The sequence below is a fragment of the Cottoperca gobio genome, chromosome 6, assembly GCF_900634415.1.
Source record: "Cottoperca gobio chromosome 6, fCotGob3.1, whole genome shotgun sequence".
Taxonomy (NCBI): domain Eukaryota; kingdom Metazoa; phylum Chordata; class Actinopteri; order Perciformes; family Bovichtidae; genus Cottoperca; species Cottoperca gobio.
Genome location: NC_041360.1, coordinates 8,262,964 through 8,286,771, shown reverse-complemented (window position 1 = coordinate 8,286,771; position 23,808 = coordinate 8,262,964). Strand labels below are relative to the sequence as shown.

The window sequence follows — 23,808 nt, the reverse complement described above, 5'->3', positions numbered from 1 at the left end:
ACAATATGTGTGTTAATTGATTCATGGAATATTGTTACAAATGCACTCTTAAATGTCTTAACATAAAAAATAAAAGTTTATTTGCAGCCTGTAGTGATTGTATTTGATGACTAAACGCCACAATACCCAGTCCACTATAAATTTGTGTTAGATTATTCAGATATTGTGTTTATTCACTTATGTGAGACTGCACAGCAGGGCTTTGAGCTGGTGGGTTAATTAATTGATGTTACCTTTTGTCCGAAAATCAAGCTTGAAGTAACCTTCTGGAAAAAGGGGGAAGCAAGACAATAAAACGGTTTTCTAACTGTTGTGATTGGCTGGTGTCATCCCAGACATATTGAGTGACATTTTTTTAATGAAGTCAGGTCAACTTTAATTTGTACAGCTGCTATATTGTGTTGTGTGTCACTTGCACAAGCCTGTCAACAACTACATTGATCATCCTGCAGCTTTGATGCTTCATATTAGATCAGACAGAGCAAAGCATAGGCTTTGTGTAATTGTGTGTGTGTGTGTGTGTGTGTGTGTGTGTGTGTGTGTGTGTGTGTGTGTGTGTGTGTGTGTGTGTGTGTGTGTGTGTGTCTTTGTCTTTGTCTTTGTCTTTGTCTTTTTAATTGTGTCTGAGTTTGTGGGTGAGCCCATCATCATTTTACGCCTGTTGCTACTTTCTCTTTAATCTTTTATGTGCATATTAAACAGCTGTGTTGAAAGAGTGTGAGCTCTCCCTGCAGACTATGCCCTACATATCACAGACAGACTAATTAGGGTTTTAATCTCCAAGGGACGATATATTCCTTTTCATTCTCAAAACAAACACAAGTCTACTCCTGATCTCGATGAATGCAGCTACTAGAGGAGCGCTTCACAACTCTTCTTGCTTCATGCATGTCCAGCATGTTGTCTCAGCTATTGGAGAATAAGAACTGGTATATGGCTCTTATTCCTCCATCCTCATGTTCATCTCCTCTTTACGTACATCCTCTTAATAAAACATGATGTGTCCTGAAACAGCTTCAAGCTCCTGCCTCGGATGCGGCTCGAGTATTTATATATCTGCTTGTACTTCTTTTTTATAGTGAAATGTGTGTTTTGTTGTTGCAGAAAGGAAAGACAAAGCTGACTGTTTCCAGTCCAAGAACGCTGATGAGGAGGCCTGCGTGGCGGTGAAAATCGAACACTCCACAGGTAGGAAGCATCACTTTCACTCACTCAGCCGCACCCCTTGCTTTTTTGCTCTCTTTCTTTTAAATGCAGCTTTTTTTTTGTTATTATTATTTTGTCGCAGAAAGCACCTCTGGATGTTCAAATGATAGATGTATAGCTATTTACATCTCACTTGTGTGAGGCTGGTTTCCTGTCTGTATTCGTGCTGCTGTTGACGCAGTCTTTTTCTCTTCTTGATCCTCATCTTGTGATGTGTGTGAGGTAGCACTGCCGCAAGCCGGATTAAGATGCAAAGCTTTGTTACTTGTCACTCGCCACATCTAATTCTCAGCAGGAGGGCTGCACATATTCGCATTTGAAGTCAAATAACACGGCAAGAGTTTCAAGCCTTTCGGAAATGAATTTTAAGACAAGGTGCATGCGTGGCTCACAGGTGATGAATGTGCCTGTGTCTTATTCTCTCCCGTAAATCCCTCTATCCTCTCACCCCCGCTTCCATTTGGCTCATCATCCGTCCGTCTTCTCTGTGCTTTTCTATTTTCATCATAACCTCACCTTTCCTTCCTTCCTGTCTGTTTCATCCTATTCTTCTTCAGCTCTGGTAAAAGCTTTTTCCCCTTACCTTCTGCCTTTAGCTCATCCCTGCCAAATAAACTCACTGTGTCCAGTCCTCTCCACTTTCTTTCCCCATTTCTTTCACCCCCCCCCCCCCCCCCAACATACACTCCATCTTCTTTTTCATCACAACAGCAGACAGTTTTGTCCCCCCCGGTGCCTCCTGGTTCAGACTGGGGTTCTAATCTCCCGCTGGCCCTTGGATTAGAGGATGATGCAGGGTTAATCTGAAGAAAGTCTAGGTAGTTGAACAGAAACGGCTAATCCACCATCCCTGGTGGTAATGGTTATCCGTCACCCTGTCTGTCACTTACACACACACGCTGTTTGTGCCGGCATGGTAGACACAATGAGCGCTTCGTGTACCAGGGCAGAGCCAGACATGTTCTGCACACGCTGTAACCTCATTGAGTGATGTAGGGCACCAGAAATGGTTAGAAACAGTGTTTTGTGTGTGTGTGTGTGTGTGTGTGTGTGTGTGTGTGTGTGTGTGTGTGTGTGTGTGTGTGTCTACGTAAATTGGGAAGCAGCAGTTCGTGTCACTTTGTCTCTGTATCTTTAATGGGCCTCTGAGAGTATTTTTCTCACATTTTCCCATACTGTGTCAGCAAAGCATTTATCATTTATGATGTGTGCACATGCACTTAAGTAACCTGGGTTCTCTTGTTATTTGGCCGTAACCTCATTTTTGAAACTTAATGTAAATGAGATACCAGCTTTCCTTAATTGAGGTGCATGAACCAGGTAAACACTGCGGGAGAAACCTGTCTTTTTTTGCCATGCATGAATTGCGCATGTGGAGGAAAGGAATATGTGGGGGAAAAAGGTGTGTTCTTGTGTCTGAAATAGATGAATTCACTAAAGTCTAATAAGCCAATTATACAACTAAACAGTTAGTTATTGAAAGAGAACATATCCTTGTATTATAGGAATACTTGAGGCACACAATGAGCATTTGTATATCAATTATTCACCCTGTGTTACCTTGAATTTGTGAAGGAAACTTGCTTATATACCTATCTCGCTTATACAAATGGTCATTGTGAAGTATTCCTTTAAACCATCAGTCTAAATGCTTTGGCAAAAAACTGCTCCGGATTTAGCATCAAATGTCAAATTGTCAAATCAGAAAATGTAATTACTGACTAGAGGCCTGTAAATGTGGGTTATATTGTTAACACATTTCCTGGATATTCTGTATAATAGTCAGCAAAAGGAAGTGCAGGACTGTGCAGCCCCTGTTTGAGGTCAACGGTCAGATGGCACTGGACGTTTCTCTGAGTCTGATGACACCAGTAATTGAGTCTCCAGTGAGACGCTGCCAACAATAAGGCTGCAGGAGGCTGCGTCAAGTATTTATTGGCACCAACGTTTGTTGCACCACTGAGATATGGGCATGAGAGTGCAGTTTTGGTCAATATTGCACCATCATTCAGGGTGTTTTTTTCACTCTAAGAAGATTCATCTTTAGCGCTTTAAGACATTGGTTCATTCACCTGAAACTACTGTGCTGCTGTATGTACAGGTAATTTGAAGGGAATTTAGTGAATGGAATTTCTACTGGTCAAACTGGTTTATGGAATGCCTGTCATTCCTTTTAATCGCGCTCAAGTGACACACAACACACATCGGTAAGCATGCTGGTGCTTGACAACTGTGTGTGTGAATATATGTACACACACAAAGCTTTCAAATAGCTCAACAAGAGCAGAACTATTTATGTCATATCATAGCCTTTAGACTTAAATTAAGACTTCCTGGATTGATTGATTGATTGGTTTGTTTAAACCATGTGATGACTCAAACTTGATATATAACCCTGTAAATCAGCAGTTACTCAAAATAGCAAGCACGCACATCTGAGCTTGACCGTCACAGACACCAGGGAGCAGCTCTGCTCACAGGACAGATACAAAATATGGAGAACCTAAAGTTGCAGTTTCCTGTACAGACTTCTGCAAAAGGTACATCTCCTTTCATGGTAACAAGTAGATTGGAGGGGATTTTAGTTTCATTTTAATATATCTATATATATAGAGAGAGAGAGAGATTCAAACGTGTTATGTTGTTAGTGGGTTTTACCAGATGCACGTTTCGCATGGCTTTTCACTTGTTTTTGTCGACTAGCTTTTATGTCTTAAATATTTGCACAGGAATTGTGCCTGAGGAGAAGAAGTTTTTACTAAGATTTTAGTAGGCAGATGAGGGAACTGGTGCGTGGCGCTGCAGGCTGCTTTACTGTGGCGCTTGTTAATCATTGATCCGACTAATCAGGCAGAAGGAGAAGTGTAGTGGCTGTTAGTCCTGTCCCACACCAACACTCTTGGCAACAGGCTTTATTTGTTTGCTTCTTTTATGATCATAAAAAAATGAATGAGAGGAAGCTGGAGATAATTGTAGTCTTGTTGTGCCTGCAAGAGCTGTGTGCTGAATTATATTCTAAATCTAAATTCCATGTAGCTGTTTGTAGATGTGTTCCTTTTAGTGTAAAAGTGCAGATCTACTTTTTTTAAAAAGGCATTTAAATAAAGGGTGTGAGCGAGAGTGAAGGAGGAGTCTTGAGCTGCTCTGTGAGTCTGATCTGAGTCACTTCGCTGCCTGGGAAGATTGCATGGGACCTAAACTTAGAGCTCTTCTGGGACTCGCACACTCTCACACACAGAGTCCCTCTCTGAGGATACACTCTACACATCTGCAGGGTGAGTTCATTCACTGGGGTTTTACTTTTCAAATACGTTTGTATTGTGTCTCCCTGAGTATGGGCTTCTCTCACTTCTTGTTAGATCTTGGCATGCTCTCATGTTGACCTGCTCTTTTTTTTCTCTGCCGATGTACGACAATGTTGCAATGTTGACACTGTAACACTGGCAGAGCCTTTCATATGACAAATAGCCTACGTATGTAAACAGCAAACTGTACTCTGAAATGTCTACCCATTTGTACTTCAACCATAATGTAACATTTGCGAGCTGAGTTTAGAAATATATTCTTGATAGGGCTGTTTATTTCCTCCATCTTATTCTCTCGTGTTTTAATGACGCTGCTGCAGCTGTGTGGAAGCCACCCAGACAATCTTTAATACACCTACCCATGTATTAAGAAGAAGCAGAATTTGTAAAAAGTCCTCTCAGACATTCCTTTTGATACAAAAGCGCGCCTGTGGGGCCTCAAGGTGAGGAGACAAAGCCTTAGTTTCAGTCTGTGTCTCACTCTTCGCTGGCAGGGTGGGGACTCACTGCACCACGCACACAGGTGTGCCTTTTGTTTTTACCTGAAACTCTCACTCTCTCAGCACATTCTGCCAGCGGGGTTTGGAAGGAGGGACAGGAAGAGCGAGACGAGGGACGCGTAAAAGACAGGTCAGGCTGTCATGTGACAACGCTTCAAGGAAGTGGTGATGTCATGAGGTAGAAATGTCTTGAATGTTCACTTAACAGTGTTTGACTGACAGGCTGAGTGGAGATTAAGCAAGTAACACACCTGCCCAAATCCCAAGGACTGCAGTTTGTTTCTGTTCTTAAAGGACATGAAAGAATCTCTGACTTTGCTGCAGGCCTGGGTCTCATGGTGCTGTTTTTAAGTGCCTTGTAAAAAAGTTCATGGAGTCTGTTTCTAGCCAACGTGGTGGTTCTAGACTATTTCAAATGAGGGGGCCAGGCCAGGGCCACATGCGTTTTTAGTATTACCAAATATATTAAGCAGAACTGTGACATACCAGCACCAGCCCCGTAGGTTTAGTTCTTCAAAAGACTAAAGATACACATAATAAACACAAGAACATAGGGCTGCAACTAACGAGTGTTTTCATTGTCTATCAATCTACCGATTATTTGAAAAATGTTTGAAAAATTGTCCATCCCAGTTCATGGCAGTCCATCCAATACTTATTTTGCTTAGAACCAAAGTGTTTGACTATTTTAGGCACATGTTGGCATGATTCATTATTTTCAGACACTGTTTGTTTTTTTGTTGCAGAGAAAGATAATTGTGTCGGAGTGATACATTCCTTCAGCCTCCTTTGCTGGCTTGCAGTAAACTCATTCCTCTGCTGCTGTGATGTGGCAGAGCTGGAGGGCTGTGGGGGGGGGGGGGGTCTTTAAAGCTGTAGTGCCACCACAACATTGGTCACACACACACACACACACACACATATGCACATAACACACTGATCTCAGGTAAACCTTTAGACTAGATTATATTTGAAAAGGGAGAAGGATCTGGTGTGATGTTTTTGTAAAGCTCTGTCTTACTGATAGACTCACACACTAACTGAAGCTGCTGTTCATGTTGTCAGGTAAGCATAGAGGATATTTGTAAAATCAAAAGGCGCTGGGTGCTTTGAAAAGCAGCTTTTTGCACAAGTTTTTATTTCTCATCGGCACTGCTGCAGACACCTGACCTTTTACAAGAACATTTCTCATTTTTCGCACTGGCTGTGCAGCAGTTTGGGATTTATTGAGATAGAAGCAGATGCCTTGAGGCTCAGTCCACTCAGTGGTGAAGTACAATTTGCATCTTCAGAAGGTAACGGGCTAGTTGCCATGGCAACAGGTCTCACCATCCTCCAACAAGGACAGAGCCAAAGGTCGAGTCTCAGATTGACTTGTCAGCGTCTCACTTCCCGGACTGCAGCAGCGCCCAACTGTGTTTCAATTTCTATGCAAAGCAGTAGACCTGTGTATCCAGAGAAGTTGTCATACCATCAGTTAGGACATAAACATGAAGTAATATCACATTTAGTACCTTTTGGTGTTATAAAACTCACTTAGCTGAGTCCCAGTCCAGCAGAAGTTCCTGCTCAACACAAACATATAACAGGGCTCCTTTCCCGTCACACACATGGAGGAAGAGAATCAAAGTGTTTCGGCAGGGTGGTGGCTGCTGCTAGTTTACTGTACATGACGGTCTGTCACTTGTGCACTCCGCTTCTGAGAAAGGAAGTTGAGTAAATCCTGTTTTTACTGTGACAGACCAGACTGTGCTTAAATGCCTTAATGGTTCAGATGAGAGCCTAAAGACATGTTGATCTGATCCCAACTCAAAATCTAAGTGATTGACAAAGTATTTGGTCAGCCACATACAGTATGTTTGAATTTCCAGACGTATCTACATGTATCTCTATTTATTCTCTCTCTTCTTATCTTGAACGGTAACACTTAAAATACCTGCCCAACTTGCTCGGGTTCAAGTGAAAGCATCTAGCACACAGGGCGGATTTACAGCTGAGGGACTGGTGTTTGACATAGTTAATAACAACCCAAGAAGACAGAGCCAGGCTGTGGAGAGTGGACCCCCTGCAATCTGCAGGCGGAGACTTCATTTTTAGCCATGAATGTTTATAATATGGTGCCTAAGTGGATGTTTTCTTATGATCTCTTAATGTGGCCACGATGAGAAGCCAAGTACATAATCAAGAGAAATTCCGCATTGAGGCCGCATTCAGAATTGATTGGTAATTCTGGTTCCGTGTTTAGAAAGTCTCTCCCAAACACAGCGTGGGACCGTTTCCAGTCAGACAGTTACTAGAGCTGTTGTCTTTAATTACGGTCAGGCTGTAAAAATAGAAATTGTGACTTTTGGTCTGCGGTATTTGTTCTCTCTTTCTGTTTCAGGATTGGTAAGATAAAGATCACTGTAGAGGAAATAAATAAGGGGCCCCAAGCACCATTTTGGCATGTAATAGCAAAGATGGTCAGTAAACAAACTGCATCTGGAAGGGTACACCACATATATAGTACATATGTTTTCTCTCTGATACCAGTTGTTCATGTACTTTAGAGCTGCTGATAACAATTATGTTCACCATCACGACTATCAGACATTTCAAGTCTTCCAACAAAAACCTAAAACCAAGTTACTATCTCGTAAAACAAAGAAAAGCAGCAGATCATATAATCTTGATGTATTTGTCAAGCAGGAGGGTGGCAGATCATTTTCTGAACGAGTTACCTTGTTTAATCATGCATTCTTCTAAAAGTGCTATCGCTGTAATGAATAGTTTGAGATGCCGGAGCTTCATTAATAACACGTTTGTTTCTTTTTTTGCATTTCTATTCATACCCGAAATTTCTACACAGCTGCGGAAAACGATTTGGCTACACTAACATTATTAGTATTATACTATTTATGCAATTAGATTCTAGTGGTGGCTGCGTAGGGATTCTTTCCGACTTGTGTGATCCAAACATTTCCAATGACTCCAGAGCGTTGTAAAGTCTAAAAGTGAACATTTATTGAAAGAAGATAAATATAAATATTTCCAAAATTCACCACATATTTTTATCTAATGAAGTATTCCACATATTCCATAGTTGTTGCACAATTTTCTTAAAATGACTAAAAGGTTTGATCTATTTTTGGACCGGGTCTTTCAAGGAATTGAGACCCGTTATTAATGATTTGTACTCCAGGGACTTAACATTTCTCTTTTCATATTCACTGAGTGCCAAACAGAGGACAACCTGACGTGTCTGTCTGCTTACTTGAGTGACCTTGAAAAGAGAGAAAAGATACAAATTCAAGTAGTCGGAAGTTCAGGTTTGTATCCTTAAAGCTACAACCATTCCACTACACACACTGTTTATAGTACAAGTTAACCTGGCGCAAAGATACATCGACTTCTGCATCCAACCCATGCATCAGTGCCACTTGGTAAATCACTCACACCCATTTAAGTGGCCACCTTAAATGGAAATTAATGGACTAATACCTTGTAAGATAATGATGCCTCCTGGCTCCGTGCAATGTAGTACCATATATGGACATCTGCCTCAGTACACACGTTTCACATACATGTGTGTGCTGTGAGGTCGGAGAGAAGTGTATTTAAGCTCTGTAAACACTGCCGGGCTGTGTCTGTCGCTCCATTAAATCAGTCTGCTGCTCTATCTAAACACTGCTGCTGTACCGTCTGTGGCCAGCTGGTTGGTTCAAAGCTTTGCCAGAGCTGATCGTCAACTGGATCATTAGCTGGATAATCAACTCAACTGTCTGACACTCTTTAATATTTAGCCTGCAGCTGTGCATCATAAACACATGTGCAGCGATGAATACATACAGGACGCTCTGTGTAGGAACACCCTGTGATGGTCAGTAGGAATGCGATATGGGAGGAATGATGTCTTAGTTTAATGGACACACTTGGTTTGTTTTTGTAAAACCACTGTGATCCCTCAGGACATGATTATTATTTTTTTGAGATGTTGTGAATTTGAATGGAGCAAACCAATAATGAGGCCTCTCTGGGCCTCTGTCTGCGTAGATTTAGTTCATTTAACCACTTGAGCTCAAGTGTTTACAAGATTTTCTTTACAGCTACAATCCCACTTACTGTGGGTCAAATGTTCAAAAACACTGAATGTACATACGGCTGCACTAATGCATCAGTTGGAACGTTCTAAATAACTTGGTGTAAATATAAATTGGCAAAATGCTGAACTGCCAGATAGAAGTTTTGTCTTTGTTCAGAAGTCTTGAATAAAATCTCAGTTTGCCATAGTCCAATGTGATGTCTTTAAATGTCTTGTTTTGTCAGGTTAAAAGCCAAAGATATGCAGTTTTATATGATGTATAACAGATAAAAGCAGGAAATCTTCATATGCATATTTGCAGCTTTACAATTGTGATATAGTTTCGTATAGCAGTGCTGTCGTTTGTAGCAATGGACCTGTATAGTAAGTATTTTGTAGTTAAAGTGAGTGCTCTGATGAAGGCCACTGGCATTGTTTGCACATTTGTTTGACATGACCAGAATAAATTGCTGAAATTGATAATAGTCTACTTCCTCCCAAACATTTGTGTGTGTGCTACCATTTTATCTTTGGTTATTCAACGCTTGAACTTTATGAACATGTGTCTTCCTCTTAAAGACGTAACTAAAGTGAGTGTTGTTTGGTGTCAGGGTTCTGGTTGGAGTCTGACAGAGGACCTGTACTTTGTCATTCATCATCTCTATCCCCTCATTTCCCTCCACCTGGATACTGTCCTCTGTCTAAAGGGAAAAAATTATATTGTCAGCGTTTGCAAGAAATGCTATGTTTTTGTCTTATAGCACGTCTGTCACGATCTGTATCATCACTATCATTTTGATGTGGAGGTGTTCTTGTTGTATTGCTTACTCTCTCTCTCTCTCTCTCTCTCTCTCTCTCTCTCTCTCTCTCTCTCTCTCTCTCTCTCTCTCTCTCTCTCTCTCTCTGTTCTTCAGCTCTAGGCAGTAGCCCGGCGTGCAATCAAAGCAACACACCCAGTGTGCAGGCGTGTCTGAGTCGGGCGGGCGGTAGGACTTCTGACAAGAGCAGGAAAGGGGTCAATGGAAGAAGCATTAGCTGCAGGGCTCGGCTGCCGTCTAAACCACAAGGTACACAACGACACCTCACAGCAATTCAGCCAAACACTGCAGAGTGGGAGGGTCAGTGGACACAGTCGGTTTCACATGTGAGAAAGTATTGACACGCACACGCTGATTGTTCTGTCTCCTGTGACCTTCCTCCTGCCGTCGGTATAGCCCTGCCTGTGGATTTACAGTGTATGACTCCACATGTGCTCGGGAAAACAGTGAAAACGGCAATAGAGTTATGTAAGCTTGCCTGGAATCGGTGAACCCTGAGCATCGTTCCCCTTATATTTGAGATGAGTAAATCATTCTACAGAGATAAGACGAGAGACAGAGCTCCATTCTTTGTGCTGCTGTAGATCGTGCAGCGAATTGGATTCCCTATAAGCATGCAAGACAGGTAAAACTGCTCAGTTATTCTACGCTGAGCTGGGTGACTTGTTTGTTACATTTAGGATTTAGTTTATTACAGCTCAGTGCCCTGTGTGCAGTTTCAGTTGGGGTAGCTTATACTGCCCCATTCAGGTACAAACAGACATTGCAGTGACTTATTCACTCATGAGAAAAATACAAGGCAATCATGCTACCATCCAAGATAGTCCCTAATGTTCTAACTTCTCCTCTGTCTTCTCCGCAGTCCCTCCAAAGCCACCACATCTCCAGAGCCCGGTGACGGAGCTCACGTCCCCGCTGGGCCGCATCCAGAAACCACAACTAAAACCGGGCATGGAAGAGGGAGGTGGAGGAGGAGGAGGGAGAGGCGCTGTGAACCGGGAGAAAGTCAGGGAGAAACACTCCAAAGTCTCAGACCTCATCAGTCGCTTTGAGGAGAACAGGTAGGGGTGTGTGTGGTATAAGTATATGTTGAAAAATATTATGAAATATATATCACAATAGCCTGTGACCTGCATGGCATTTCTTTGTGGGTTTGTGTTGAAAATCTCCATCTACGTCACTTACTAGTTCTTGTAACAAAACTACCTCATTCAGGCTGTCGTAATCACAGTGGACGGAAAGCTCTGTCTTTCCTAACGTTTCCTACGCCGGTTATTTCAGGGATGAAAAGCAGAAGTCCCACGATTAAAGTCTTCAGCCTGACTCACTGATAGCAGCGAGGGCGAGAGCCGTAGACAGAACAAGCTCAGATTAGCCCGTGCTTCACAAGCCAAGCGTTAGCAAAGGGGATGAAAGGAGATTTGTACAGGCAGGGGAGAACACAGCTCCTCATTCAGTGGTGGGACCGGACTCGGCGTTGCAAGATGAAGCCCAGGAGAATGAGGTAGGATCTCTCCACTTTAACGCCTGTTCTTCAATCTCGTTGCCTCGAGGGTACATGGGGATTTAAGTATTCTGTTGTCTGTGCTTTTACACAAGCTCTTACCAGCTGAATTGACTTATTCTAAAGCTTGAATAAGTATCTACGAGGTTTACCAGGGCCTCCCCATTTATTGTGCCTCTTTTTTTTTATTACAAGACATGTACGTTTTGATTGTAGCTGCAGCCGTGTCTATGCAAGAGAGGCCTATTGAAAGCAGTGAGAGGCACAACAATGGTGCCCTTGTCTCAACCGCTCATACATTGGAGCCCAAAAATATTCCGTTTGCTAGAGTAGCATGCCCACTAAAACTTCCATCAATATCTTCAGTCTGAAGCTTCATTTCAGGCCCAGATCCCTAAAAAACAGAATTACAAAATCTAAGCAGCATCCCAGGCTTTCTCCACACCTTACATCACATGTTCCAGTGTCGATGTAAGGTTCACAGCTATTGGGTGAATCTTTTTTTATTCAGACTCTGCAGGGCTGTGGGGATTAGCCCTCTAGTGGCCTCGGGAAGAGAAAGAAGAGAAAGGCCCGCAGCTTCCGAGAACAGAATTAGCCTACTAATATACTAATCTGGTTCACATGGCACTTGGCTGCCTTAAAGGCACCTTAAAGGAGTGAAGCTGTTCTTAATTCTTGTCTAGTTCAGCCTGTTTTAAAACTCTTGTCATGTACTGGAGCACTTACTGCGCTATTTATATACAAAGAGGAACTGCTTGTATGCAACAAAACACTGTAGAGGGAGACTTTGTCGTTTTAGATTTTGAATATCTTAAAGTTTTGTCTTTCCCTGGTTTTAAAGGCTGCATTTCAGTAAAGTGATGTAATTCTCTGAACTTATCAGACTGATCTATTATTTGCCTTTACCCACTTAGTCAGTTTATCCACATTACTGATAATTTTTCTAAAAGATTTATGTGATATTTAATTTCTTCAGCCCTAGTTGTGTGTTTTTCTGAAGAAACGATATAAAACAATATCTCTCGGCAGCTAATTGTGCTGTTACTCTGATGAAATAGTTTCAAGTTCAAACACACTCAACCGACAGCCCAGAAGCGATTCATCTGTAGAGCGTCTCTCCAGCCTTTTGTTGTTCCTCTCTTTATACATACTTCCTGTTTCTACCGGACAGCGACATTCAAAGCAACAGCGAGCGTCACCGAGGCTAAAAAAAATCACCTGCTTGCCTTTGGTTTAGTTTTTTACACTACTAAAGGTTGGATTACTCATATCTTGTTTCTTTTCTTCTACAAACAGTGACGCTTATCCGTTTTTTTTCCTCAATCCGATTTGTGACCAGTTTTACAAAAGAATGCGCAAAACGGAGCTCAGATACAGTAGCTGCTGTAGAGCAGGCTGCTGAGGTCTGGAGGGTCATTTACAGGGAAACAGCTGGGCTGACTGCCGGTACAGGATGTAGAGCAGATGAATGGTGACATTGTACATGCATGCTTGTGTGTGTGTGTGTGTGTGTGTGTGTGTGTGTGTGTGTGTGTGTGTGTGTGTGTGTGTGTGTGTGTGTGTGTGTGTGTGTGTGCATTTTGTGTTAATCTAACTTCCATTCCGCTGCTGTGTTTCAAATTATCTCGGGCAAACTGTTTTTCCCATTTCATTCATGCTCATAGAAGAGATGTTACAGTATATTATATAATGTGAGTTCTCCTTGGAAGTAGGACAGCATCTACCTCCAGGGAGTCCTGTTGTAGCTCTCCTCCTCATTACTGTACCTCCATTCTGTCTTTGCTCTGCACACACACTTCCTCTGCAGTACACCAGCTCTCAGCAGCCTCGTAAGACAGAAGGAAGTTTGTGCTTCTCCACAGTTTTATTTTTAACTCTCACACTCAAGTGCAAAAGCTCTCTGCTTACCGACGTGTCCCACTCTCCCTGATCAACATGCAGGCTTGAGCTGCTACTGGAGAGACTCCTGTAATTCTACTTCCTTTTCCCTCAAATGTTGCTGTTATTTAACTCTTTTTTTGTGCTCTAGACTGACTTCCTCCTTTTGCCTTTTCCTCTGTTCATCCAGCAGCACAGAGAACAAGAGAGACGGCTCTCCGCTCAAACAAATCAGCAAGTCGTCCAACTGCAGCCCAGCTCACCGGGCCTACCAGAAGCAGACGGAGGCCGACGGGCCTAAGGAGAACCACTCCTCCCTGCCGGCCTCGCCGGAAGATGAACAAAAACCGGCGGCCAACGGGGTGCTAGCTCAGATGGAGCAGGACAAGGACAAGGAGGATAGCCAGGAGAGGAACAATGACAGTGTGAGGACAGAGGCTGTCGAGCTGGTAAATGGAGATATGGGGTGCGGGAGCACGGAACAGAGTGATGATCACTCACCTCCACACACAGACAGTACTGGTGCAGAGAGCCACACGGAGAATGAGGACAGTGGGACTAAAATAGAAAGTGAGCAGAGGAATGAAGAAGGGAGAACCGAGCAGAAGGTACGTTTACTTTGTTGATCTGTGTCTTCACTTCCTTTATATTTACAGTTTATTTGCAGTCTCTGATAGACGAACGGGCAGCATTTATTTATCATCTGGGCTTTCAGCGCAAATACATCTTCTGAAGTAATTTAACTCAAGGATACTCTAACATCGTATGGGTAGAGTTACAAGTGTGTGTGTATGTGTGTGTGTGTGTATGTGTGTGTCTGTGTGTGTGTGTGTGTGTGTGTGTGTGTGCCTCAGAGGGGTTATTTTCTGCCCAACAGCTGAGTTCGTGCCTCAGCCACCTCCCCCACCCCATGGTTCGAATTAATCTCTGCCTCCTAAGTGCTGTAAACAACAGTCTCGATGGTACGGGAGAGGAAGAGTCATGAGCATCAATCGCTTCACGGTGAAATGTTCAGTGGAAACAAAACATGTTTTTTACTGGTGTTGTTTACTTGAGAGGAAGCTTTGACTTAACTTTAGTGTTTCTTTGCCTTACAGACTTGAGCCATTGCATGTTCTGAAAATCTGAATTTCATTTTATTTTATTTTTGTTTAATTCTAATTGTTTTGAATTGTATTAATTCAGTCTGGATTAAGTTTGATTAGCTTTGTTCCAATTATTGGATTTCTAATCGTGTTTGTGCTGTTTGGAATTATCTTGAGATAACATACAGTATTGCCTCTTTGTGTTGATTGGTACAAAACAACTTTGTATTAGATACTTCAGCCAGGTTGCATTGGTGGAACAAGTACTCAGATCCTTTACTTTTGTAAAAGAAGTGTCAAAAACGATACTCCACTACAAGCAAAAGTCCTGCATTGAAAATATTACTCAAGTAAAAGCACTGAAGTATTAGCAGCAAAATGTACGTAAAAGAGACAGTAAAGAATAAATTATCGAAATCGATGCAGCATGTTTTTATTCAAAGCATTATTCTTCCTTGTAACAACGCTGACTCACTCCCCAAGATCTGTGAACAAAATGTGATGTGTATAATGGGCAGTGTTCCCCTTTAAAGTATTTAAAGTAAAAGTATTTGTTCTTGAGACAAATGGCCCCTGTGAGCGATATGTCAGTCTATATGTGATCTAATACTGATGCTCCAGTGCACGCTGTAGAGGTCCAGGTCATTTGAACTACTTTACATTTCCAGTTAGGTAGTTGAATCCAGTTGTTTCCAACTTAGTGTTCGGGCCCTGCAATGGGTCACAAGATATACCTGACGGGTCGTGAGATCAGTAACTGGGTTGAGAAGAAGTAAAAAGTTACAAATCTCTCGCCGATTTAAAACTGTACAATACCAGAGAATGTCCGAGAGTGATCTTTCCATAAATGTACCACTTTTATCATTGGAATTATTTTTATTTTCTCACCTATAATGTCCAAAATATGCTGTTAAAAAAATGTGTATTCTTTATTTAGAATTTTTTTTCATATTTGCAAAGGATGTGATCTATAAAAAAAAGTATTTTTGGCCTTGAGCAGTTATTTAAATGAAACTGACTGAGAAGTTTCACTTTTTGGTGGAACTGCTAACAGCTAATAGACATCTGAAACATGAGGAGGGGCCCCACCTATACACTGCTTCTCTATAACGGGTCACAAGTCAAAGAGATAGGAAGCAACTGGTTTCATCTATGCTTTGTAAAAGCTGATGTATTGACGAATGAATAACATTGAAATATGAGGCTGATTGCATTTGAGAGGAGGAAACTCTTCTTCCTTGTGGTTATTATTGAGAAATTCTGCTGCATGATCATTATGATGGTAATCTGTCCTGTTATGCATCATCATATCTAGCTTTTCATCATATCAGTATGCATGTGTGATGTTTTCTTGAGTACATTTTGAGGCTACAGTTATTGTTCGTCACACTATTTGGCCTCTGGCACACAAAGCTCTGTTAGACATTTTTTGGTCTTTGTATGATTTGGTGTCATTTCCCTTCAATATTTTCATTTCCTGTTCTAAGAGCTCCTGCTGCACCGCTGCCCAGCCCACCATCAGCCCAGTGTTAGACACACACACACACACACACATACACACACACACACACACACACACACACACACACACACACACACATACACACACACACATACACACACACACACACACACACACACACACACACACACACATACACACACACACACACACATACACACACACACACACACACACACACACACACACACACACACACACATCAGTGCTATAAGCTGAAATGGGAAATGAGATTTAACACGAGGCTGCACTCAAACAGCAGACGAGTCACTGAGGCGTTGAGCCTGAATCAGTACAATAAATGCACGATTTGCAGTGAACATAATCTTATTGAAATGCAGAAAATGCAACGTGTTGTTGCTCAACTATTCACTCTCTGACGACTGTGAAAAGAGACGATGTGTAGTGTGAGTCCAGCCTTGAAATGAAATCTTCCAAACGACAAGGATGTGGCAACAAATACGGTGCTGAAACAAATTCATACGCTACAGACACTTATCTTACACTTCTGCATTATTCTCAGAGAGCTCACGTTAACTCAAGTCGCTGTGTCAAAAAGCTTATAAGGCGTCATTTTCCTTTAAGAACACAACTGCCAATTACTCAGCATTAGGGAACTGAAACGCTCATGCAGGCGACAGACCTTTGCAGCTCAACAGAATATTCTCACTTTCACACTTCACTAACTCATCAATGATCAGACGTTATTAAAGATCACCACACATGTGAGATCCTCATGAATGTCCGCTCTGTTTTCAGGAGACAAATGAACAGAAGCTGTTTAAGATCGCCAGCGAGCTCTTGCACACAGAGAAGGCCTACGTAGCGCGACTTAACCTGCTGGACCAGGTGAGGATCTCAGTGAAAGCTCCGGTTCACGTCTGTTTTTTTGTTTCAAATGACCGAGTAGAAAAAACCTTTTCACTTTTCAATTAATTGTCACTTACCAGTTCTATGTTGTATACGGCTCTTTTCAGGTATTCTGTGTGAAGTTAATGGAGGAGGCAAATAAAGGAACGTTCCCCGTGGACGTAGTGAAGAACATCTTCTCCAACATCGTCTCCATCCACACCTTTCACAGCCAGTTTCTGCTTCCAGATCTGGAGAAGCGCATGGGAGAATGGTGAGCTTCAGGCTGGGATTGAATGACAATAAACGCAGCAGGGTTCTGTGTTTGTGAACACAAATGTTTTTATTGTGAAGCATCATTTTCAAAGACAAAAACACATGCTTCTGTTGCATACAAACTAACATAATGTCTATGAGAAGAATGAAATAATAAATACATGATTTCTTTTTCTAAATAAATTAAATAATTTAAAAAACATCGTAATAATAATGGCAACATAACAACTACCATTAAAATGTACTATTATGCTACTATATACTATTACTTGTATAACTTCACCTACAAAACGTTCTTGCTTGCATATCAAAGAAAAACACAAGATCTCTAACCCATAATCAGCTTCACACTCTCCCCGATCCACCCCCACCCCCCCACACGGGACTGCAGTAAAGTCAAATTCATATCCTTCTGTGAGATTAGAAAGGTTGCCAGAAAGTCTTTTAACTTGTCTGAAATCTGATTCTCTCGAGGTGAAGTGTGTCCATCAGCAGAACGTCCATGTTGGGACTTTCTTTAGCTAAAATAATATGATATGATGTCCATATACATGGACATACTGGTGATAAAGCTTCTGTTGATGATGATGATGATGATGATGATGATGATGATGATGATGAGGTCAAACCCATGGACACATAAGCCTGAGGAGGATAACAGATAAATGGTACAACAAATGCAAACTTCTGGTTAACAAATGTACTACCTTCTCTCCGTCCCCGCAGGGCATCCACACCTCGCATCGGAGACATCCTGCAGAAACTCACACCCTTCCTCAAGATGTACGCAGAGTATGTGAAGAATTTCGACAAGGCCATGGAGCTGCTGAAACAGTGGACTGATCGCTCGCCTCAATTCAAGGCCATCATTCAGGAGATACAGGTACTGAGGACCATGGTCCAGTCCAGATAAAATTGCACTTTTACTTTAGGACACCATTAGTTTGTTCTTTTTGTCAATATTCAATAATATCTTTGTCAAACTTACATTTTTGGTTATTCCTGGACAGAGTCAAGAGGCCTGTGGCAGCCTGACGCTTCAGCATCACATGTTGGAGCCCGTGCAGAGAGTCCCTCGCTATGAGATGCTGCTTAAAGACTATCTGAAGAAGCTTCCTCAGGACGACCCTGATCGCCGAGATTCAGAGAGTAAGTCCAAATACTTATAGTTCCCACTCTAAGGAGTCCTTTTAATTTCACTATATTTAGGTAACCATTCTTTTTATTTCCAGAATCCCTAGAAATTATCGCCACAGCAGCTACTCACTCTAACAGCGCCATACGAAAGTCTGTAAGTAAAGACGTTTTAAACTTTGACAGAATCTCTTCGAAACATTAACATCCGACTAACATAAACTTCCCGTCATCATTTAGGAGAATCTGAAGAAACTGATGGAGATATACGAGATGCTGGGGGAGGAGGAGGACATTGTTAACCCCTCTAACGAGTTCATCAAAGAGGGCCACATCTTGAAGCTGGCGGCCAGGAACACCTCGGCCATGGAGCGATACCTCTTCCTGGTGAGAGAGACTGTCAGGCACTAAAACATCTTCTTATCTAATGAGGGAAGCTGCAGAGAAACATGCTGAGGCGAGACTTTGTCAATTGAAACAAATGAACCATTTCAAGCCAGGAACATCTCTGTTAGAGTACATCGGGGGAACATGAACAAATCTCTCAATCACTGAGATTGCCAGATGATGTGATTACGTTCGGACGGTTTCTTATTATCTTCAGGCTGAATGTCTCCCGTCTGTGTAATTCAGGTTACCTGCTGAGTTTAGGACTGCCCCCTTCGGAAAAAAACAATGCCAGGAACCAAAACTAAAATAGCGCTCATCCAAACTTTTGTGTTTCCTGTTTCTGCCAGTTCAACAACATGCTGTTGTACTGCGTGCCCAAATTCAGTCTGGGAGGGACTAAGTACTCAGTGAGGACAGAGGATCGGCATCGACGGCATGAAGGTCCTGGAAACCACCAACGATGACTACCCTCATACCTTCCAGGTGTCAGGGAAGGAGAGGATGCTTGAGCTACAGGCCAGGTACATTTTATGGATCATTTAAAAGTAGTTTGCAAATCCTACAGAAGCCCTGAGAGAAAAGTGAGAAGATATCTGGTTATCCTTTTACTACGTTTGATATAAATTGTTTTCTCTCCTGTGTTTCACACCCACAGGTGAAACAAAATGTCTTTATTAAGTTCCTTATTCAATTTGTTATCTGTGAATGGAAAAACATGTTCCGGAAGGTGACATTTTGTTTGCTATTGTAAGTGTTTTTTGTTGTTGTAATACTGATTTTGGCCACAAGAGGCTGAAGTGCAACTGCCCCATTATCTAAATAGGACTAAAAGCATTCATGGTTTCTTCAAGATGAGTTCCTCCATGCAGACAAGGTACATATTGTTTGTGTTATCAAGTTATGTGACATTGCTGTCATGTCTTCGTCACGTCAAAAAACATAAATACTTTTGCTATTTAGAACATGGGGTAGTCGTGCACTGGAGAACATCAACAAAGGAAGGGATGAAGGGATTCAAAACGATTATTCTGGCAAAACCTTTTCTTCGTCTTTTCTGAAGTCATGAACACAAGAGAGAAAACTATTTACATCAGACTTAGAACATGGATCACCAGAATGTTTTTACTCTCACCTGTCTCTCAGGGCTTCTGTAAAACCCTGTAAAAAGATGCAATAACACCCCAGCCCAGCCTGCAATCCCACATTGAAGTATATAATTGTGTCTGTACAGCATAATTTCACATATAAGACCACCTCAATGAGCCGACCAAAATCCATATTTAAATCCAGTGAGTCTCTAAATACTCTTTGACCACAGCTATGTCGGTATAACTTGGTGTTACAGGAAAACTATCTCATAAAGTTATGGCTATACATACATATATATACATATACATATATATATATATATATATATATATATATATATATATCCGTATATATGTGTGTGTGAGTGTGTGTGTGTGTGTGTGTGTGTGTGTGTGTGTGTGTGTGTGTGTGTTTTAGTGCTTATTTTGGCTTTATTTCTCCTCCTCAGCACAAACCAGGACAAGGCTGACTGGATTAAGGTACATACAGAACAATCACAATCACTTTATTTTCTTATTTGATTATATGTGTTTGAAGGTAGCGTAGAATGAGTCACATATTATGTTTTTGTCCTTCAGGCTTTCCAGAGGACTATTCAGATCTTCCAGCAGAAAAACGAGTCGTTCAAGAATGCTCTGAGAGACGTGGACGAAGTGTCGGTCAGTGTCACATTGAGGCTGCACACACAGTTAAAACTGCTGACGCCTTTCTGCGCTGTCAAACTGAGTATGTTTTCATTCTTTGATATAGAACGCGGAGCTGGGGAAGCGTGCCCCTCGCTGGATCCGCGACAATGAAGTGACAATGTGTATGAAGTGTAGAGAGTCTTTCAATGCTCTGACACGACGGAGGCACCACTGCAGAGCCTGCGGCTACGTAAGTAATCCTGGTGCTGTTATGTTATGCATAATGCATGTACAGGGTGGTTCAGTACAACAGGGAACTGATTCAGAACTCACAATTGTCACAATAGTTCAGATGTAAGAAAATGTTGTGTTGTAATATCAGGAAGATGCACACAGTACACTCATTTTCAAATGTTGAGTATAGTCCCATTTTTTATATGTGTTTATTATTGAATTATGCAGGAATACAAACAAACAAGAAAAAAGTACATATACCTAGTAAAAGAAATAATAATACACACAGCAAGGATAACAAATGCTATTCCAAGTTATAGTCACACTGTCAGAAACATTACATGTCTTAGATCTCTCAGACAAAGGCAAAATTCCCCAAAAATATGCTTTAATCATTAAATAAGATAATAAAATAATAATAGTGCCTAGTGGCTTAGACGAGCTCCTGAAAAGTCAAATTGAACTAAATCAAATGAAATGATGTCTAAAGATACTTCCTTTTCAAGAGCAGTGATAGTTTGGTATGTTCTTATATTAACTGTGAGGGTGACGAAGATCTTCTCTTCTTCTTTCTTGCAGGTGGTGTGCTGGAAATGTTCAGACTACAAGGCGACCCTTGAATACGATGGCAACAAGTCGAACAAAGTCTGCAGAGACTGCTCCTCCATCCTGAGTGGAGAAGTGATAGCCGAGGGCAAGAAGAAGGGCATCCTGGAGGTGAAGAGGAGATATTGATGCATACATAAATACATACAAGTGCTCGTTAACATTTTCTAAATATTCAGATAATCGACATACAGATGTCATATACTGCATTTTGCGCTGCCGTTGCTTTATTGATCTAATTTGCGAACGTCCTCCCCGCGCAGATCGAGGCGGCTCAGTTCACAGGCAGCAGCATCATGTGCGGCTTCCTGCAGTACTGTGAGAAGAACAAACCTTGGCAGAAGGTGTGGTGCGTCATCCCCGAGAAGGAGTGTCTGGTGCTCTATCTCTACGGAGCTCCGCAGGTAAAACACCAAGCACATGAAGCAAACATTTGGTTTACCCATACGAGTTTAAAATCCATCCATACAGATGACATTCTCTTCATCCCTGACTGTTCTCCTCAGGACGTGAAGGCCCAGTGTACTATCCCCCTCCTGGGCTACTCTGTGGATGACAGCGCCCGGTCCACAGACCCCCCGACCAGCTTCCGTCTCTCCCAGTCCAAGTCCATCCACAACTTTGCTGCTGAAACGGAGGAGCTCAAGCAGCGCTGGCTGAAAGTGATACGAGTGGCGGTGACGGGGGAGGTGCCGGAATGCCCTCAGAACGGCGGCAACGCCAACATGATAGACGACATCACACAGGAAGCAGGTACTGATAGCTCATAAAAGATGTCTTTTCTACAAGCAAACTGCTTTGAGATTGCTCAAGAAAGGCAGGATGTGCACTGCACACACAACTACACACTCTCCATGCTGTACTTGAATCTTAAAGACAAGTAGAGGAATCAGTGCTGGATTTGCTCCCGTTCTTCGTTTTCTTTTCGGATTTTCTCATAAGCCCACGCCAGAACTTCTGACTCACTGCTAGAGCTGTGCTGGATTACTAAAGGACATGTCTGGTGCATTCAACACTAGAGCAGAGGGGCCTCAGGATTGATCGACTTCCCTCAAACAGGCTCTATGAGGACAGCTCAAACTCAGTCTTCAGACTTTAATCTGAGTCAGCTCCTCTTGAGCCGGTGGACTCCCACAGCGCCCTGTACAGGATGTGACTCAAAGCAAAGAGAACGGTCCACATGAAGTGTGCTGGTGCTGTAACTCAACTCTGTGTACCTGTACAGTATAAATGTTTTTCTTTTCAAAAAAGGAACAATCGTCTTTTTATGTACAGAAATCAATCCCACACGTTGTTTTGATAACATAGAAAATATCTAAGTATGATATAAAGTATTTACAGTATTCCACCTTTTCTTTGCTTGAAAAGATGGATCTAAAACTGGGGAAATGATCGTGTGGTTGGATAATGATGGTCCCATCTCCCTCTCTCATCCCTCAGTGAACATTCATGAACTGTTGCAGTGTCCTGTAGTGTGTGTTCTATGAAACGAAGGGACTAACCAGTGTTAATGCTGAATATAGAAGAAATCGTAATGGCAATACGTATTGTGAGATTGTACATTTTCCAGAGAAACAGTTGATAAACCATTTACTGTGAATGTGTGTTTTCTTTCAGTTAAAGAAGCAGGTGAAAAGTCAAGGCTTCATCATATTGATGTGTAAATTCATTAGTACAATAAGTCAGTCCTGCTCATTGATTTGCAACATTGCCCACAATGGCAACCAGAGCAATTTAGTATTGCTCCTCCAGTAAGTTTGGAGACAGAAGACAGAATGGTCAAAATTGAAGCGGCAGGAGCAGAGATACCCGACAGCAGCGACTTACATTAGGCCCTCCCTGCCTGTTACCAAAGTTTTCTGTCAGATATTCGTAGTCTCAAGCCTAACTCACAACAACCCTGATGTCTTTTTCTCACTGTGCAAAGCTTCCTGCAGAGCCACAAAGACATTATACAACTGTATTCAGGTAAACTGACCTTCCTGTGTAGAATCAGTTCACCTTTATAAAAAGGTAGAAACAGTATCACAAGGTGACACATCTCTATGGTCTCACAATATGTATTGCCACACATTGCCCGACCCTATGGCTGTTTGTATTAAAAGTGTCTTCTAATTATGGCATAGCAACTGATGGATGATGTTCAAAGCTGAGGATGTGAGAGATGAACAGGGATCTTCACTTTTCTATTTAGATGCAAACGCGGAACAATCACAGATATAGCAAGCTGGTGCGAGAAATGTAAATGTGTTTTTAATGCTGTAATTAATTTGATTATTTAAAGTAATTTATAGAGTATGACAAGCATGATCTGTTAAAAGTAGCACAAATTTGTTCCCCGACTGTCAACTAAGAAGCGCATTAGGTAGATCTCTAGAGCAGATGTTTCCCCATTACCTCATCAAACGCGTCACTTGGGTTCTTCAGTGCAACAGCGGCCGGTCTGAGCTCTGGGCCGGCCGTGTTCATTCACATGGTTCTGTTTGCCCCCGTGCTCGATGCTCGTGCTCACCTGAGTCTCACCTCTCTGAACCTTTTTTCCCCCTCCTCAGTATTCAAATAAAAAACAAGAGCACAAAACCTCCCCTGTCTGTAATATCTGAATGTATATACAGATGTTTATGCCCTCTCATCCCCGTCCCAAAGGTTTGAGAATCTATGCACTTTACAGTCTTATAAAGTGTACCTTCAAAGAAACTAAATGGAGATTAAATATGATATGG

At 41.9% G+C, this 23,808-nt stretch overlaps 1 protein-coding gene across 1 annotated transcript in view; it reads left to right on the top strand.

The window, feature by feature from the left end:
* The window catches only part of fgd4a (FYVE, RhoGEF and PH domain containing 4a), a 43,687-nt gene extending 20,022 nt beyond the window's left edge, over window positions 1-23,665 (top strand). The window contains 18 exon segments of the mRNA XM_029434623.1: window positions 1,105-1,188; window positions 9,986-10,138; window positions 10,752-10,950; window positions 13,465-13,882; window positions 16,641-16,730; window positions 16,859-17,004; window positions 17,733-17,889; window positions 18,017-18,155; window positions 18,239-18,297; window positions 18,381-18,527; window positions 18,878-18,946; window positions 18,948-19,051; window positions 20,068-20,098; window positions 20,198-20,278; window positions 20,370-20,495; window positions 21,059-21,196; window positions 21,349-21,489; window positions 21,592-23,665. Of these exon segments, the coding sequence (XP_029290483.1) occupies window positions 1,105-1,188; window positions 9,986-10,138; window positions 10,752-10,950; window positions 13,465-13,882; window positions 16,641-16,730; window positions 16,859-17,004; window positions 17,733-17,889; window positions 18,017-18,155; window positions 18,239-18,297; window positions 18,381-18,527; window positions 18,878-18,946; window positions 18,948-19,051; window positions 20,068-20,098; window positions 20,198-20,278; window positions 20,370-20,495; window positions 21,059-21,196; window positions 21,349-21,489; window positions 21,592-21,855 (2,546 nt within the window). The 3' untranslated portion in view covers window positions 21,856-23,665.
* The last annotated feature ends 143 nt before the right edge of the window (window positions 23,666-23,808 follow it).